The following is an 18999-nucleotide window of genomic DNA, read 5'->3' as shown; positions in this document are numbered from 1 at the left end:
CACTAAAGGATGGAGCAATTACCATACAGTATATGTACAGTGTATATACAAGATACAAATAAACAGCACACTGTTGACAAAATTGATTTGAACCACAAGCTCAGCAAGCTTTTAGTTAGTTGGCTGAAGGTATAGTAGTTTTATTTACCAAATGAAAAGAATTTTATCTTATGAGCTGCGGCTTACGATACGTGTCGCCATTTGCTATAATGTACAGAAGGTTAAGACAAAGCAAGTGAAATAAATGATTGATTGATTGAATAATTTAAAATGCAGTGATTGGCTTGTTAATATTAGGCCAAATTTTTTTGTTTCTATAAAAAAAAGCTAAAAAAAAAAAAAAAGCTGTCAGACTGGAAACAACTTGTCTGAATGCAAGTGGATCAATTCTCAGATAAGAAGCAATGTTTAAATTAAGACCATTCGCTTTCCAACATAAAGAAATGTGACACCAATGACATTTTTTTTATTCCATTTCAATATATGAAGAGCATTCAATGCTGGTCTTGCCGATGAATATGCTTTTCACGGCAGCATTCAGATTTTTGTGGGATTCTACCTGCATACTTTCTATCCAAATTGAATATCAATGCATGATATTTCCTTTGTAGGCCCTAGTTCATATCATCACAATTAAGAATATAGGATTTCAAAGAGGCATAATACTCAGTGGGGTGGCCCCCCCTCCCCAAATAGTCACGGTAAAGTAGTTTAAAATCACCTTATTTTGCGAATTGGCACCACTCAACTGATCATCGAGCTCCCCATTTCACATTCGCCTCCCCCAATCAGCACCCCATTTCAATACTTCTAGATACGCCACTGATAATATTACTTGTCATCATTTAATGTCATAATTTGACACAACATTGTTAAATAGACAGTCATTATTCAATCAATTTTGCCTTGCATTCATAAAATATAATTTTGGCATTTAAATCTTAAATGTCTACATTAACAATTTAGTGATTGTTGATGTAATTATATATGCTGCATTTATTACAGTTCAAGTGAATATAAATTTAAACTGTAAAACTTTAATTTTATATTTTTAGTACAATACATGCTTAATTCATTTTGATATTAGCATAAATTTTAAATTTCAGCAAATATTGAATTTAGTGGGTTATTTTTCACTCGTACAGAGTACTGTATGTGCTTGATCTTGTTCTTTTGGATTTTATTCACATGCAAATGATAAGTCTGGTGAAAGTTATTTTGTAATGCAGTTATTTTCTATCCAAATTGAATATTAATGCATGAATTTCCTTTGTATTTTATATCATCAATATACCTTTTTCATAAGGAATATTTCATATCAATAACTATGAGAATAGCTAGCTGGCTGGCTTTTTGGCTGGTGACAAATGTGATGACGTGTGTATTTATTTCTCTGTTGTTTTCATGGGTATTTGTGCATGCTACTGAAATATTAGTAATAAATCAACCTTACTTTTACTACAGTATATTTTTTCATGAGATCTTTATTTCAATTGTAAAACACATCTTTAGTCTATTTCAAGCCAAGTTGACTGCAGCATATTATTCTAACAAATAATATACACAACATTTTCAATTAACACTCAAAATACTCACAATAGAGTACAGTAATTGATTTGTTAGAACACAAAATTGAGTTGAGCCTATCATATTCCTGTAATACCAATAAAGATACAACCGGGTATACGACCAGCTACTCAACTACTGTATATTTTCGTAAATCTGTTGCTTTTAGCCAATTCCATGTTCTTACCCAATAACTGGCAAGTATTCACTCACCTCGGATTAATTTATACAGGTAATACTGTACAATACTACTGTAGAGTTTTATTACTGTACCATTCAATTAGTATGGTCAGAAGCCATACACTGGATTAAAGCATCATTAAAGTTAATTTACTTCATGAATGCATGAACACTTTGCTCGGGTGTAGAACAATACATAAAAAAAATATTCCATGCAGTGTTGCGTAAACATGTATATTTGACCTTTTGCATTTTGGGTGTAACACACCATGCACTAATAAAATGGTTGGTATAAAAATGATGAAGATCAAGATTGACATAACAGATATTATAGAACAATAGTAAATATTATTAATTAAATCTAACTGAAAGTTACTCTATATTAAAATAATTTTTAAATACAGTACTCCCCTGGTATTCAAACTTTTTAAGCTACTCCGCTACTTTGGCGGGCTGGTCCGGGGGTTGAATAAATCGAGGCAGTACTTAAACTACTGACTTAAAATTCCTTGAAAGCTGTTTTCTCAAAACATACTTGGCTGATATCCAATGAATTAAATTTTCATAACTTTGCTAACACTCAACCAATTCTTATCAAATAAACACCTTTATAAAGATTTAAATTTTTTTATTTATTCTTTGAATTTGAACTTTAATGAGGATAGCCCCATGCAGCTCATCATTAACGGAGAGCTGATATTAAGGGGTTCTTAACAAATATAAAATACACAAGCTTGTGAATTAAAATTCATCGTTAGTCAAAAAAGTGCTACCTTCTCATTTGTTTTATAAAATACACAGTTCATAATAACAAGATCATTTTAAATTTCTGCACTTTTTGGATTTTTTATAATGGATGTTAGTGCCTTTTGATTTGTATTGTGAATGTTTATTGCATTTTATATGTTTCATCACCTATTATTGCAGCAGAACAGTATTTATACGAATCTATGTAAGTTTCATCACCTGGATTTTGTCGTGTTTACCTTCCCCAGCCTGGGGGTATTTGCTGAATAAATTGATTGGAAATATTAAATAATGATATCAATACAAATAGCAATAATTAATAAGGCAAAACAACAGAAATAGCAATATTAAAAACAATAAAATAATTTTTAAAAGTTAATAAATCAATAAAATTAACATTGGCGAATGAGATCACAAAAAAAAAATCTGATGCAACAGAGATTACCTACATAATATTTTGAAAAACAAATGCTTTTTTAAAAAGTGGCAAACGATGTGCATTGGTGAAGTTCGGTAGTAATTTTTTTTATACACATAAGGGCAAAATAGTGAAAGTTAATATACCATAAACTCAATAATGTAAAGAAGTAGTGAATGTTCTATTTAACAAAAGAAAATTTCCTCTAACGAATAATGAGAATATGGTGTAAATTAATGAACATATTAAATTAAGTTGTAAAACATTCTTAAAATAAATCATAATGAACTTGATATATAATTACAGTACATACAAATTATAGATTTAAAAATTACTTAAAACCATGTAATATCTTAATTAAATTGTACTATGCAAGCCACAAAAAAATAACAGTACATATTTATATACAATAGTAATATTCGCTAACTAAAATTTTGTAAAGCTTCCGTATAATTTAAGCATTAAAGTACTATACAGTACCATATATTGAAAACTACATCAAAATTACACTCTATTTCTACAACCAAAGAATACAATATTGAAATACGGTATACTACTATATATACAAACAAAAAATTAAATGAAAATACTGAATTACACTTCCTAATCAGTATTAAAATAAATATATGTGAATTTACATATTTTTAAGTTGGCCATCATCAAATATAACAATAAAATTATAATTACTATTACATTTTTATTGATAATATTATTAATTTATCTTTTTATTCTATTATAAGTCAAATTACGAAAACTGTTAGATGCTTAATGATAATTTTGAAATGTATCTAGTTATCACAATGCAAAAAACGCTCTATGCAGACCCAATTAAATGAGCCCTATACAATGGAGGAAAACAGAAATGATCTAGCTCTAGAAACTAATCTACTCTTCAAAACCATGATTTGCCTTCATCTTTGGGCTCCTTTACAGCATCTGCAACCATACAAAATAAGAAGGACCTGAATCAAAAGCAAAAGAAGCAGATTCTAAACCTAAAGATCATTTATCAACATTACAAACAATATTAAATTTAACCCATTTCTCTTGTAAAACTTAAGGAACTTTCACATTTTGTATTAACTATACAACTATGTATTACTGTACATTATACTTTGAATAGGTACTCAGCAATATGGGAGAAAAGATTTTAGTTATTAGCCACACTGTACTGGGAATATCTTATGGGGATGGAGCTTAAAATATTGAAATTTAAAAATATATACAGTATTCTACAATGAAATGGGTCTAAACATGGAGGTATTGTTTACTATAATACCGTACCTCCATGGTCCAATAATGAACCCTGGGGAACTTGCACTGTCAGTGAGCAAGCACCTCTAAACTTAACCTGCTGGTATCATCCAGAAAAGAATGAAAACCTGTGTAAGATAAGGGCACATATCCAATAGTGTATAACGAATAAAAAAAATAAAAAATATTGACACTAGAATGACATAATACCTACAAAATCGCATTCTCAATTCAATTTGTTTAAGTAATAATGAAAATGGTCATCAATTGATTAACTAACTTAAATACAGTATTCATATATTAATTAATTAAAGAGACAAACAAGTTATTCAAATTTTAAGTACAATGTACCCAACGTGGGAGGCTAATAACTACGTTTCATATTTTGAAAGCAGGAATTGCAAAATCCCTTTGCACCAGGATTTCCACGATTTGTACAATAATCATTAAAACATTTCAGATCCGTACGATTTCTATTCCTCGGTTCTGATCCATATACTCGTGGTTCTTCCACTGTTGCACTCTGAGCAGGTCTTCGAGTATATACTGGACCGTACACCTGGTAGCACTCGTTGCACAGGCCATCCAAAACCTGGACGTTGGCCCAGTTACCACAACCTTGGATGCACAGCCGTGGTTTATATGGTTCATCTTGCAACATATTGGGAGACGGTCTTACTGGTGCACTCCTACTTTCTTTTGGTCTTGTTGGCTTTAGAGTAAAGCATTTGGAACAGAACCCATGATATTGCGGACTTCCAAACATCTCACAACCTGTAAGATCATTTACCAGGTACACAGATTTATGAGTAAATGTATTACAATTTCTCTGTTCTGAAGTATAAAATAATTACTCAGTTTAATATTTAATGAAAGTACCCTGGTTTTGGGATGGCAAGCCTCATATCTTATTCATGTTCCATGTGGTATAAAAAGCTAGATGGTATAAAGTGAGAATTTCATGCAAGCATGATTGGAAACAATAGGCTGGGTGAGATTAGAATAAACAGCCTAAACAAGTAAACAGGAAGGCCAAAACTAAACCTCAATAAATAAGCCAAATGATTTATCCAGAATAAATTGAAATGCCATTGGTTTAATTTAGTGTATTGGGAGAACGTTCCTTTCAGCACATTAAATCAAGCATCATACATGCAAACTCTGGTGTTGACAGACGCTCGTTTAAATAAGGCACCCAAATTTAATATATCACAATTCATGTTTTTACCTAGTCACTATAAAAATGCCCATAATCAGTGTAGGATGATTTTGCAGACAGAGCAGCACATTGGCATTTGCTACACCATGTACCCTCTTATAATATGAAAACAAAAGAAAAAAAATACCTGTATTCTTGCAAAGAGAGGATTTCTCTTGACTGCGAATAAATTCTTCTTTTCTCGATAAACCAGTATTGTAACATTCTTCAAAGAGCTCTGCAAAACAAAGACTGTTATTGAGGCAAGAGATTCTGTGGTGGGGATGGCCCCAGAACCTGATTTATCCATCATATCTGGCAAAAATATATGCTTAACTTTGTCTAATTTTTAAAATGAAAAAATACCTTGCTTAAGATAAAAACATTTGTCTAATATCTCATTTAACCAATGGCAGACATACTGAATTACATTCCAAAGTTATAATAGGTTCGAAACTCAGTAAAGAAAAAGGTTACATAAGCATTTTTAATTGAGAATTAAGTGTATAAAAGATAATATATATCAAACTATAGACTTTCAATGGCAGGAACTGTTTCTTACTTGCGTGCCTGCAGTTGTTACAAACACCATCATGCCCAGCAAATCTTGTACCACACATATTACAGAGAGGCGCTGGAGCAGATTGAGGTAAATTTGACATCGTATTTGTTTTAATTGTTTCCTCACGCTTCAAAGTGTCCAAGATATGCTGACATTCAACACAGAGGGGCTGATCTGGTGGGGTTTGTCTTTTACAATTCTGATTAGCACATTTCTTTTGTGCATGTCGTGACAAGGAAGCTGGATTTCCTTTTGATGTCTGAGCTTGGTAACATGTATAGCAATGCCTTTGATCCCCTAGCGTTACGATCATATCCTGACATCCCTCAGTTATACAGAACTTGACTGATGAAGGAGCAACTGATGGATGAGCTATCTCTCTCCTGGCTTCTGACTGGAATCGGGCTTCTGATTGCATGCTTACTCCTGTTACACTAGGGAGATTAATATAGCATTCTTTGCAATAGCCATCACAAAAGACTTTCTTTCTACAATAATCATTTTTACAAACAGCCTGGTGTTCCTGGAGTGTAAGTTCATTCAAACACTTTGTACAAAAGCCATTCTGTTCACGTGTACCAAACAAGTCACAATTCTCAGTTCTGCACTTAAATGGTCCAGTAGGCTGCTGTAGGCTTGAACTGCCATACTTAAGTTCACCCAACTGTATTCTTGGAACAGATGTCACTCCCTCCAAGGAGCCTTGTTTTACATGATTGCTTGGCTTTTCTTCCTGGGTGTTTTCGGTGTTTTTTCTAGTAACTTTTTGGTAGCATTTTGAGCAGAATCCCTGCAAAGCATATTGACCTGTAAGCTTACATGTGGGTTCAAGGCATTTCTTGGAACCAACATTTGTTTGCATAATAGCTAGGCTATTTAATCCACTTGGATCTTCTATAATATTTGGCCTTCCTTGTGACGAAGTCCTTAGTTCAGAAGCCATTGCCATTTGATTAGAAGGCAAAGGTTCATATCCAACCACATGCAGTGATCTTTGCTTCTTAAGATGTTCACTTCCAGAGCAGATGTCACAAAGGCCTTGTCTCTCAGGATTGGCCTCTTTCATACAACCCTCTGTTCTACACTTTTCAAGTTTCGTATGCTGAGCCATTGGAGCTTTTTCAATACAGCTGTGACAATAATCCCCTGGTAGTTCAGATGAACAAAAAAATTGACATCTAGGTGTCTTACATGGCCTGTCAGGACGTATAGAATATCCCCACTGAGCATATGTTGACGCCGAAGCCATACTACCAGTCACTGGTGAAGACACAGGAGATTGAAATGCTGGATTCTGAGCTGGCCCCCTTAACTCACTCTTGGGATCATAGCTTCTGTCCAATTTTAAGTGGCCAAGTTTCTTTGAGACATTTCCAATCTGCATGCTCTCGGGTGGTGCTGAAGCGGTTGGATGAAAACTTGTACAATTCTTTACAAGGCACTCTTCGCATACATCATTCTCACCATCAGCTGGGTTGTTAGTACACATAATACAGAGTTTAACACCTGAAGGCTTTCCAGATTGACTTTTTGGTGGATTCACTAGGAGTAGACTTGAGATTGATGCATTAGATACTCCAGATTTTATTCCAGCTTGATAGTTCTTCTCTGCTAATTTGAAGTATGTTTCCATAATACTAGCTGATTCTAACAGTTCTTTTGTTCCAAGTTCAACTGCCTGTAAGTTTAGCATTGAAGTAGAATGTTCTGTATTATGCATTAACTGCTTCTGCTTCAAATAAGTAGCTAATAATCTGGGTTTTGATGCTTCCTCCTCTGGAAGCAGAAAATGTACAGGAAATCCCTCTAACTTATTAGTGCACAGTGGTAAGACCATATCTACAATTTCTTCTGGAAACTTCTTCTTGCCTACCAATGGTACAAAGTGGTTTTGATGGTAACCAAGCACTATTGGGTAGGTAACGCATTCCTCTGCTTTGTAAATTACTGGTAGGTATATTCCTGTGACATTCTGTGGCTGCAGTGATCTTCCAGCGGTGTCCCGAAACATTGTGTCTGCTAAAACAATTATGGGTCTTTTAAGGATGTTTGCCATGATGAAAATGTGAATCTCCTCCAGGCTGTGATATGGCAACATATGTTGGCCCTCTGGATTTGGTTCTGGTGATGCATTACGAATGACCAACTTCCACTCATCATCCCAGTTCTTAATGAAAATAAAAAAAGAGAATGACATTATTGATTGGTCGTGACCAGCAGTTAACTCCTACTCCTTAAACTAAGTTATGTTAGCCGTTGACTACAAAGAGCTCATCTGCCATTTGTTCAGCTGTTGTTTTTCGTGGTGCTGGATGACCATATGACCTTCCCTCACCAGCCACTAAAGCTTGGTTTCCATACAACCGCTACAGTCGCTCCAGCATTTTAACTGCAATCTTTGCGCTGCGTAGCTGTCCCCAAAGCAATCGGGAACGCTCCCTGATTCAAGCGACCAATCAGCGTCGCCAAAGGAGTCGGCGATAGCATGTAGCAATTTTTATGGAAACCAGGCTTAAGACAACACAACTGAGTGGCGTTGTCAGTTTAGTTGCCTTTGTGTGCTTGTCTTAGTTTGGAGGTCATTTTTTGTACACTGGTTTACACACATCCCTAGCATTACTAACCATTGTGTCATAACGCAACCCTCCAGCAGGAATCCCTTGATCAAAGGCTGCCCTTCCAAGTTGCCATCTCTTTTTGTAGTTTTTTTTAACTTCATTATCACTGAATATGTCTTGATAAAGTATTCTGCGCATTTGCAGGTCGAGATCCTCAATACCCCAAAGAAAAAGAGAAATGGCATGTAACAGACAATTGCCATCCCCTGTAAAAAACATAGAAAAGATGTTCAAAATACATTTAGTACCACATTGACTCACTCAAGAAATATTGTAAAAGAAAAACAATAATATTAAATATAGACCACTTCTACAATTTTGGTACTAAAAATTACTATAGGTTTGATTTTGTCTCAAAATTTGTGTGAGAATACCGTAACAAGCAAAAATTATGTTCATAAATTTTCTCTATAATGAGTGTACAAGTTACATAATTAAAAATTTATAATTTTGTTTTTCTCATAATTTATGAGATGGTAGCCAACAAAGTGAAATCTTCTGTGTACAAGTGTCAGCTATCATAAATCACTTAATCTAAACTTAGTACAGTACATAAGCAAATAACAATAGCAAAATTATATAGGTATAAAAAAAAACATTAAATATTGACTACATGTCAGGTAATTTGGAAATGGATATTTTCTTCAGGAAAAAATGATTGTACATAGGAAAGAGGAATTGTGTTAAAACATGTACAAATAATACTGCATCACCTACCTGTGGTTCTCAAAGGGAACAGCTTTGTTGCAGATTTGCTCCAGTTGATGATTCCAGAATCTTCAAAGAATTTCATGATGGTTACATCTATAAGTGAAATCTGTAGTGCTTGGACAAAGTCAGGTGGTTGAAGACCCCAGAGCATAGGAAGCAAGAAAGAAAACTGTGACAAGTTGAAAAAGGTATGTGGCATCATGGGAGCTGGATTTGCAAAGATATCACCTTTAACTTTGTTACGGATCTTCTCTTTTGTTGCATGGTCACAATCAGCAATGCGTTGAGGCAACCCTAAGGCTGATCTGGTTGGCCTGCTTTTACTTTCATCTGCTTTGCTGGTTTCATTCGGAGCCATGGTTACTATAATTAATAAAGACAAAAAATATAGTACTTGATTAGTTGAATGGCAGCTGTAGTAAAAAAAAAAAAAAAAACAAATAAAAAACTGCAAAAAAAATAATGGTTAGAGATGTTTAACAAAGCCAAGGTTTATATACCAGTACGTTCACGGGCGTTTTCATTGGATTTAGGGATTTAGTACTGCATTCTGGGATTTATAGTTCCGAAATTCCCTGTTTTTCGCAACACCACCCCCATTCTTCAGGCAGAATCCAGCCTACGCCACTGACATTTTGGTTTTGTGAAAAATTTAGTTCAGAGCAAATAAAGGTTTTTTAAATGAAGTTTCAAAAATTTCTATGTATGTGGAAAATGTAGTTGATTACCAAAGGTTACAATTTTTATTTTGAAGACTGCATGGTCTAGGAAGTGTACATTTTTTTACAAGTTTCCAAGAGCGGGTTTTCTAGGGGCGAGTTGACTGCCAAAGAGTGTTGCCAAAGTGCGAGCCAGCGTGTTATTTGATCACAAGTGCGAGACATCGCAAGTGTGAGCCAGCGAGTCATGACGTCACGACAATAGATACGAGACATTACTCGAGTTACGCGAGGTATCGGTTGAAATTTGTGGAGCACAATTCAAAAAACAACTATAATAGGTCTAATAATGAATTATTGTGATGTTAAATAGACAATGTTAGCTATCAAGGAACGACGTTGTTTTTCATTGGGACCTTCGTCTCTTCAAGGCTAGGCCTATACCATCCTAGCTAGTCTAGGCCTAGAGAGTAGGATAAGGCTAGCGCGACATGCGGACGTTGGTACGTGTTGGTTAGTCTACAAACGTCGCCTAAAGTAATTGATTTTACCCGGCAGAACGAAAGAAGGAAACTCCGCTTTTCAGTCGTCTTAGGCCCTTGTTTTTTGACAAACAATGACCTTTCAGAGGTCAAATTGCTGTCAAGAATATGAATTGGCTGCTTCGCAGCAATTAGTGGCCTCCTGTATAGTTTAATTCCATTTAATCTTTTTAGCAGTCAAATTTCATGTAACTATATTTATAGATTTTTTTAATGATTTAACTACTTTATATCCAATTTCATATTATAAATACTGTAATAATTTACTATTTTTAAGCAGTTCTTTATTCCTCGCCGACAGACCGCGAGAGAGCCCCTCGATGGCAAGCATTCTTCAATTAGGCAATCCTGCCATACCCTTAATTAGCTCCTGTTATTTTTGCAAATAAATGATATGTGACGACCGGCAAAAATTAATTAAATATGTATATCAAAATGTAATTTAAATCCGTATATAGAGTAGGCCTATATAGATTGTTGCTATTTAAATTTGAATATGAGCGAGCCCTATACAAATCTTATGTGATTAATTTGATTATTATTATTTATGAGTATTAAAATAGTATAGGTCAGTTGGTCGCAATATATAAACTGTGCTTTGCTGTAAATGTTATAAATTGTAAGTGTTAAATGATATACAGGATCTGTGATATATTCAACTTGTGTAATTGTGTAACGTACATTTTATTGTATTAAAAGTCTCGCCTCTGTTTTAAAGTCAGGCTCCGGAGGAAAACAAATTTTTTATATGTTGTAGAACTGATTTTTCTAAAACAGAAAAAAGTTGTTTGACGAAAAACTGGGGAACGGTGAATGAGATACAGATTTTTTAATATTTAAAAACCGGGGGCCCAATAAGGTGTTGAAATGGGCAGTTACCTAGGACCGAAATTTTTGTGTTCTAGACGCCCGAAAATAACATTTGGGGCGTTGTGGGTATAATACAACTGAATATAAATAAACAACTACCACAATAAGATGACTGCTCCGCATAACTTTTTATTTTCGACTCCCAGAATATATTCTAGAGGGCGTTGTCATGATCAATATATTACCCCCTGCGCCGTCTGTGATCTCTCTTGTCTGAGTGGGCTATTTACTGCAAAACAGAGCTGTAGATAGACAGTTTGGCCAACTCTGTTTCACGGGATTCGATATACGCGCGTATGATTGGGTGGATCGCAATCACATGACTTACACCAGCCATCTTGTCACCAAACACCAATAACAAAACATTAAAGCTATACGCGCGCATGCGCCTGGGCTGTTTGGTAACGACATGGCGTCCATGCGCCAAGTTGGCCAAACTCTCTCTATCTACGGCTCTGTAGGTTCTTAATCTGTATCTCTAGCTCTGTCGCAGTGTGACCACTGCTTGGGTATTTACCCAAGATCTTGGGTATTTTGACTTGGTCTTGGGTTCTTGGGTGTTCCATTCAAATCCTTGGGTATTTTATTTTTACTAAGAAAATTAAATATTTTTGTCAAGAGGAAGAATAAGAAGTAACAAAGTATATTTCAGTCGATTCAAGTAAGCAAAACTCAACGAAGTGCACATAACATTGTTAATTGACTGTTAATTGCTATAAACATGGATTCAAAATTGTTTATTTGTGATTTGCGGTGCCATTGATCCTACCTAATTAATGCATTACATAATAAAACTTGATCACTGATGAGATCTAATGATAACACTGGCCGACTGAGGGCGTATTCTTCCATCCGTATTAAACTATACATACGAAAAACACGGGTTTTTTTCAAATTTTAATGCATTTTCATGAAGCTTGGGTAATTTTGGGCAATTTTTGCTGAATCTTGGGTAATTTCGACCCAGTCATTGGGTATATCAAAAATTGTGAGTGGTCACGCTGCTCTGTCATCTAAGCTAGTCTAGGCGGTGTAGGACCGGTTCGGCCGTACACTTGTTCGGCCGTATGATATTCATTGCCCAAATAAGGGTTATTGTATGGAACGTCGTGTAGTGTATAATCAAGGCTAGGCTATCACGTGCAGGTAACGCTGTTGCTGCAAATGGTTGCAAATTATATTTTTAGATGCGCAGTCTAATGGAATTAATGTCTAATGCGTAGTTTAATGCCTGAAGTAGTTTTGCACGTACTTTTTACTTCAATTGCTTGAGAGTTACTTTGTAAAAAAAACCTAGGCCTAGGTAGGCCCTAGCCTAGTCTTTGTCTAGGGCCTAGGCCTAGGCCTAGTAAGTAGTAGTAGGCCTAGACATAGAACGTTATTGAGGCTAGGCTAGGCCCTAACTTAGAACTAGGCTAGGTGGGCCCTACTACAGCCTAGCAATCCATCTCCCGTTGAAAGCGGTCCTACTAAACACCACACGGAACCACACTGATGCAAAAAATAATTAAAATATTGGAATTGGATATATTTACGTCGGCGTAAACAAATCAGTAAACGATATATTTACGTAAATGAAACAACGCATGCACAGTCATACTTGAATAAACTTGCATTATCGGTCACGTAAATTTATCGATTCTTGTTAAATGTATGTTAACGCAGAGTTCAACTTTCAGACTCCAAATTAGCGAGATAAGTATTTATGGGTGTAACTATAGCCGAAGGCCCAAGCCAGGGGTGGGTATGGGAGGGGGTGTCCCCTCCTCCTAAAAACGAGATTTAAAAAAAAAACACGGTGCACGAAAATCAAATCTTCAAACGTGGACGTGTTTATTATTCATATTAAAATACATTAAACTTGACAACAATTTTTTCTTGTAAAATCAAATGATTTCTACTCTTTAAAAGCCATTCAACAACATACTATCGAATCATGGAGGAAATATATTATTTAATATATTTCCTCCATGATCGAATCGACGCCAAATCACACACACGGGTAATCCCCAAATTGGTTGAATGAATTTTTGTAAACAGTTTATGACTAGCGGATAGGTACAGTATTTAAATTATAATTTTACTGTTCTTACTGAACGTAATTACATTTGCTCCAGCAGTAGCCTATGTATTTCAATTAAATAAAATAATTGAATGATTGTGATAATGAGCTAGAAGTATTCGTTTCACTCTCTCACATCATGACCACAACGTCAAGCGAGGCTGTTTATTCCACGTTCTGCATCCATACTTCGTAGACACATGCACAGCATGCCAATGTTTTGTTAGTGATCAGATGACATGGGAAAATATGTTTGAATAAAACATCAAAAAATATTTGTTTTGTCTTACCAGGCAGGAAGATGTATTTTTACATCTCCCTGTGGTCTCGCTTTTCTCTTAATGATTAAATATCTTATAGAAAATACACGCATATTATTATTCGTTGTTTACTTCTTGCTTCATAGCATACAGTACTTTGTAGAATGGATCATGTGCTCTCCAAACGTGGTCTTCCTGTATGTTCTTCGTGATCGATCGGGGCTCGATGCTCGACCCGACTAAAGACTATAACAATGTTGTTTTTGTTAGTGACAACATGGGTAAATGTGTTGGAATGAAACAATAAGATGTTATTTAATTTGTGATGATTGACTATCGTATAACAAAACAGGTAGGCCTAGAAGAATATCGTCTTAATTTCATGGTAATTGAGTTTTAGCAAGGAAACTTCGCGTAGGCCTAGGCCTTGTATTTAGGTCAAGTGTTTTCATTCAACAAATGATTGAGTAAAATGAACATAACATTTCCAGCTCATAATATCACTTTTTTTAAAAAAATTTAACACAATGATTTAATAATTTATTTAGTGATTAAAACTACATACTGCGCTGTTGTAGAAAATTAAATTACATTAAATAAAAAACAAAATTATAAATTAATTAGTGCCTTGGTGAACTTGGGGGAATCACCGTGGCTTGGGAGGCCACGCTAACGTCGAGTGCTGAAAATGCAAGTTTATTAAAGTATGACTGCACGTGCCTTATTATTTAACGTGAATATATCGTTTACTGATTTGTTTACGGCGACGTAAATATATCCACTTCCTAAAATATTACCACACGAGAGTAGGAAACTGCTTAATAATCAATAAAAACCAACTTTTAAAGTGATAGTTGTCCGAATTATGTTAAAAAATGCGTTGACATTGAGTATCTCTAACACATTGATGTCAGCAGAAACGTGTTTATTTTTAATTAAAGGCTTGTCAGTGGCAGGTCCTGTTGGCTAAAAGTTTTCCCCCTCTCTGGCAGCCATTCTGCTGCTGCCAGAAAAATTCTAGATCCCGTCCCAGTCCCCGAACCCACACAGTAGGAAAGAGAACATTTTTAACTCTCCATTCTTACTTCCCGATCAAAACTAATAAATTTTGAAATTTGCGATCATTATATTTTGGCCTCCTTCCATCTATGACACAATAAATACCTTTAATACCATAATACCTTTTTTGGTGCATTTGTTTTGGTTTTTCTTCTCTGTTGTTGTTAAGCGCCTCAAGGTTGTGTCAACGTGAGGTGCTATATAAATCCAGAATTATTATTATTATAAAGATAACACACAACACAGACATTATTAATACTACACTATATAAAATATGACAATAAATGGTGTTAGCATGTCTAAAATTCATGTCCTGAAATTCAGTATATTTAGTATACCAGTATGCAGTTTCCTTTTTTCAAACAGTGTGTTAAAATGCAAATCTCTTGATTTAGTAATAAAATAAAATGAATATCAATCTTTTGTGCTGAAAGATTATGAATTGTGTGCAATTGCAACCTGCTTAAAAGCATTACATTACCAGCAATCCAGCATGATCTCTAACATCCATAGAAAGATTATTGAATAGGATGCTTATTCTCTTGACAGGCCGCCATCATTCCTTCAACGATGGCATCCATTATATGGGAAACTGTATGGTCAGTTGTTACCTTTGTAATTCACCTAATATCCATATTAATCAATGGACTGAGACCTAGAGCTAAGATTGTACCAGTCACTGATGAGATCCTTCTGCAAAGTGCTACAAGAATTGCAAAGCGCATACGTTCCCGTGATGTAAGTTCTTTCATTGACATATACTGGTAAATGTATTATTAAAAATAATATAAACTTTCAGCCATGATACCCCTATCTGTGCTTTGTAGTTTATGTCTTAGATTCACTTAATTGACAAGTGCTCTCAATATTTAAAGTGTGAGTTGGGCACTGATGATATTTCTTATGCACACTTTTAACAGAACTTTTACAATCTACATGCAATTGGTATGTTTTACACATAATTTAACATTACAGTTGCGGTACAGTTACCACATTGAATGCTTTCAAATACTTAAGACAAAATTAGCCATCTTGTTTGAAGTTTTCTAAATGCGCTTTATCTACCGTATTCATGTAGTATAGATTTTATGGTAACCAAATAAATATGTATAATTTGTATTTATTATTGTGTTAAATAGTATAATGTAACAAAATTGGTACAGTCGATATTGCATAATATTACCCTTGTATAAAATTGGTTAACTGAACTAATGCTGATTGGCCCTTGCCTTATATGTTAATTAGATTTCTCCCTAAAGTCATCATTCTAAATGCTGATTTGCTATCACTTTATATGTGAATTAGAAAAGTGTGAAGTATTTGGGTAGAGAAAAAGTTGGGGAGATGATTGGTAACCCCACTTTGATAAGATGCAGATTTAAATTGTCCTGTTTGCTAATCTATACAGAACCTGTACTTTGTACGTTGCTTTGGTCAGTGTTTCTTATTGAAATAAAGGAGTCATTAAGGCTCATTACACAGGTTAAACTGTGTACTTAAATTTTTATTAGTTATCATGTCATTGGAATATCACCTTCACCAAACCACACACTTGATCGAGGTAAAGAAACGCTACATTATTTAGAGTAATTTATTTTATATGTTTTCATGATGTCAGCCAAATACTTCTTACCAATAATGATGAGACAAGAGCACACAAATCCAACTAACAAACAGCACACCCCTGAAATGGACAAGTGGAATTTGGATTTCTGGTTTATAAGTCCAGTGATGGGGTAAAGACTATTTTGATAATCTTTCCTTTGTAACAGATAAAATGCATCACTGTTATTGAAGCTTACATCTCTAGGATTCAAACCATAAATCCTGATCTCAATGCCATCGTCGCTGATCGGTTTGAGGGCGCTCTAGAAGAAGCTAGAAAAATTGATGAAATACTAGATGCACCAGAACTGGATGAAATGTACTCTGAAAAGAATGCCCCATTTCTTGGAGTGCCTTTAAGTGTGAAAGAAGCATTTGCCTGCATTGGTAAGCATACCAAAATCTAATGGCCTAATTAATCATTTAACAAAATCAGAATACTTACCTAATTGAATCACATAATCAAAACCTATTTCCCCGGTTTTCAACTTTTTTAGTTATCGGTAATACAAACTTTGGGATCAGAGAGCAATTGGCATGCATTCTCATTTCATTTCATTTATTTATTCACCAAGAAACATGGTAAGGGACAGCTAAAGAAACAAGTCTATGACCCAGAGGCCAGCTGTCCCAATAAATACAAAGTACAAAACACATAAAATTTTTAATTTAATCTATATACAATAACATGCCAAAAAAAAAAAAATATTAGTAATTTTTTTTTTTTTCATTCAGAATCATTTAAATCGACTGTTGACTGATAAAATATTGTTTAAGCTTTAAAACAACAGAAATGAACTCCATAACGTCGCTCATATTACTATATCATTCTGAAAATGAAGTGACAATTAATTATAAGATGAACAATTAAACCTCATAAATAAAGGGTTCAGTACAAATATGTTTTTGTTTTATTTGAGGTTTGCCAAACAGCAGTGGTTTGATGTCCCGTAAAGGCATGATCTCTGAGAGTAATGCTGTAGTGGTTGCCAATCTGAAGAGGGCAGGCTGCATCGTACTTGGCTCAACCAATACCTCAGAACTTTGCATGTGGTACGAATCGGCCAATCATATTTATGGGCGCTCAAATAACCCGTATGACCTGAGGAGGATCGTTGGGGGCAGCTCAGGTAGGATAGAAGGATTTATACAATACAACCCGATTTAGACTCTTACAGATTTCATACATTTTTATTAAGTTTTATCAACTTTATAAGTGCTTTGAGTGCTGTAGCACTATACAAAAATTTAATTATTTTAGATATTAATATTGTTACTTGTCAATAAATATATTTCTTTCAGTATACAGTAAATACAATCATATAAAAAATGCTTAACATTTTCACTATCATTAACAAGTTGATGATAAGGTACAATTACATTAATTTACAGGTAAAAGCAAGTGTGACATAATTTTTATGAACACAACTATCCTAAGTATCAATGGGTCAAAAACAGGCAGAATGAAACCATCAATGCTCGCTACATCTGATAGTTAAAGGGACCACTGTATAATCGCTTGTTAATATTATTATTTTTTTTTAATAACTGATAGTTATAGAAACATTTGGTGTATTCTACAAAATATAGGCCTACATTGATTTCTAATGAACCATGATTTGAAACTAGGTGAAGTTACCTAGTTGATTACAGTGTCCGAATAGTCCACTGATTAATCTCAGATAAGATAGTATAATACATACTCCAAGTATCGAAATGCACGCCATCGTGTCGGAATTCAATATTTCAACATTAATTATGTCATCATCAGGATCACAGTATTATTTTGTAAAACTATAGTAACTACCGTATTGTCTCTAATAAATGCCCCGGGGGCGTTACATTTTTTCAAGGGGGGGTGGCATTTACTAGAGGTGAATTGTAAAATCAAAAATAACCTAAACAAGCTGCTTTAAACGGTCAATAAGTTCTTTATTTGTAGAGGAACAAGATAATGTGCAGGGTATCTCCAGGCCTCCTGCTATTTTGCTGTTCCTCCGTTTGTTGCTGGTTATTTGTGTCATGAATTCCTACTTTACGTATTTCTGAGCAGTATAGAAATGACTAGGAATCCCTCTTTGACATATAAATTATAAACACAGTACACAATGTTGTAAAACAACTCTCAAATAAACTTTTATTCTGTATAAGAATCCGGTATCAAAATAACACAATAACATTCACATAAACATGTGTTTCAAAAAGAGCTCCAGAAAGATAAAACTGTCAGCTTATATACCCTAGCTGCACTATTCCAGAGCATTCAAGATCATTCTATATTGCCTAAGTTCCTCATTGGTCACCTTACATTATAATTAACCAATTAGGCTTATTTGCCTCTATAGTTCCAAAGATTCTAGAAGCTTCCATATACTGTATTACTCTTGGATTCTACATAGTGTCATGTGTTCCTAAAATTACCAATGTGGTTTACACTGTTTCTTTGATCAATTAAATGTTATTCTAGAATCTTCTATGTATTAAATATGTTAAAGTAAGGCAAGGGAGGGTAATTTATTACAATTTGAACATCATTCCCTTGTGTTTCAAAAAGAAATGAAATATCTTCGAGTTCTCTTGGGGTAAATGTCCGACGATGCTGCGCGGTGCTTCTCCTTTCACAACAGTAATCGCGTGCTTGTCAAAAACATTGTCGGCCTCATGAACTGTTGGTAGAATCTCTCCGAT

The 18999-nt window shown here is 34.6% G+C and overlaps 2 protein-coding genes across 2 annotated transcripts in view; one reads left to right on the top strand and one right to left on the bottom strand.

The window, feature by feature from the left end:
- Positions 1-2902: 2902 nt before the first annotated feature.
- LOC117113901 (tumor necrosis factor alpha-induced protein 3-like) overlaps positions 2903-18999 on the bottom strand; it is a 22969-nt gene continuing 6872 nt past the window's right edge. Inside the window, exons 2-6 of the mRNA XM_033257398.1 lie at positions 9261-9617; positions 8550-8749; positions 5926-8092; positions 5512-5601; positions 2903-4939 (exon numbers count right to left, since the gene is read on the bottom strand). Of these exons, the coding sequence (XP_033113289.1) occupies positions 4530-4939; positions 5512-5601; positions 5926-8092; positions 8550-8749; positions 9261-9617 (3224 nt within the window). The 3' untranslated portion in view covers positions 2903-4529. The remainder of the gene's footprint in view (positions 4940-5511; positions 5602-5925; positions 8093-8549; positions 8750-9260; positions 9618-18999) is intronic.
- Positions 13781-18999, top strand: part of LOC117113902 (fatty-acid amide hydrolase 2-A-like) — a gene marked incomplete in the record, with an annotated part of 7830 nt that continues 2611 nt past the window's right edge. Inside the window, 4 exon segments of the mRNA XM_033257399.1 lie at positions 13781-13999; positions 15256-15444; positions 16479-16698; positions 17232-17441. Of these exon segments, the coding sequence (XP_033113290.1) occupies positions 13973-13999; positions 15256-15444; positions 16479-16698; positions 17232-17441 (646 nt within the window).

This window comes from Anneissia japonica, unplaced genomic scaffold (assembly GCF_011630105.1).
Source record: "Anneissia japonica isolate Jap-2015-1 unplaced genomic scaffold, ASM1163010v1 scaffold1417_len1240632_cov203, whole genome shotgun sequence".
Lineage (NCBI taxonomy): Eukaryota > Metazoa > Echinodermata > Crinoidea > Comatulida > Comatulidae > Anneissia > Anneissia japonica.
The sequence above is the reverse complement of the archived record's forward strand: the minus strand, read 5'-3'. Positions and strand labels throughout refer to the sequence as shown.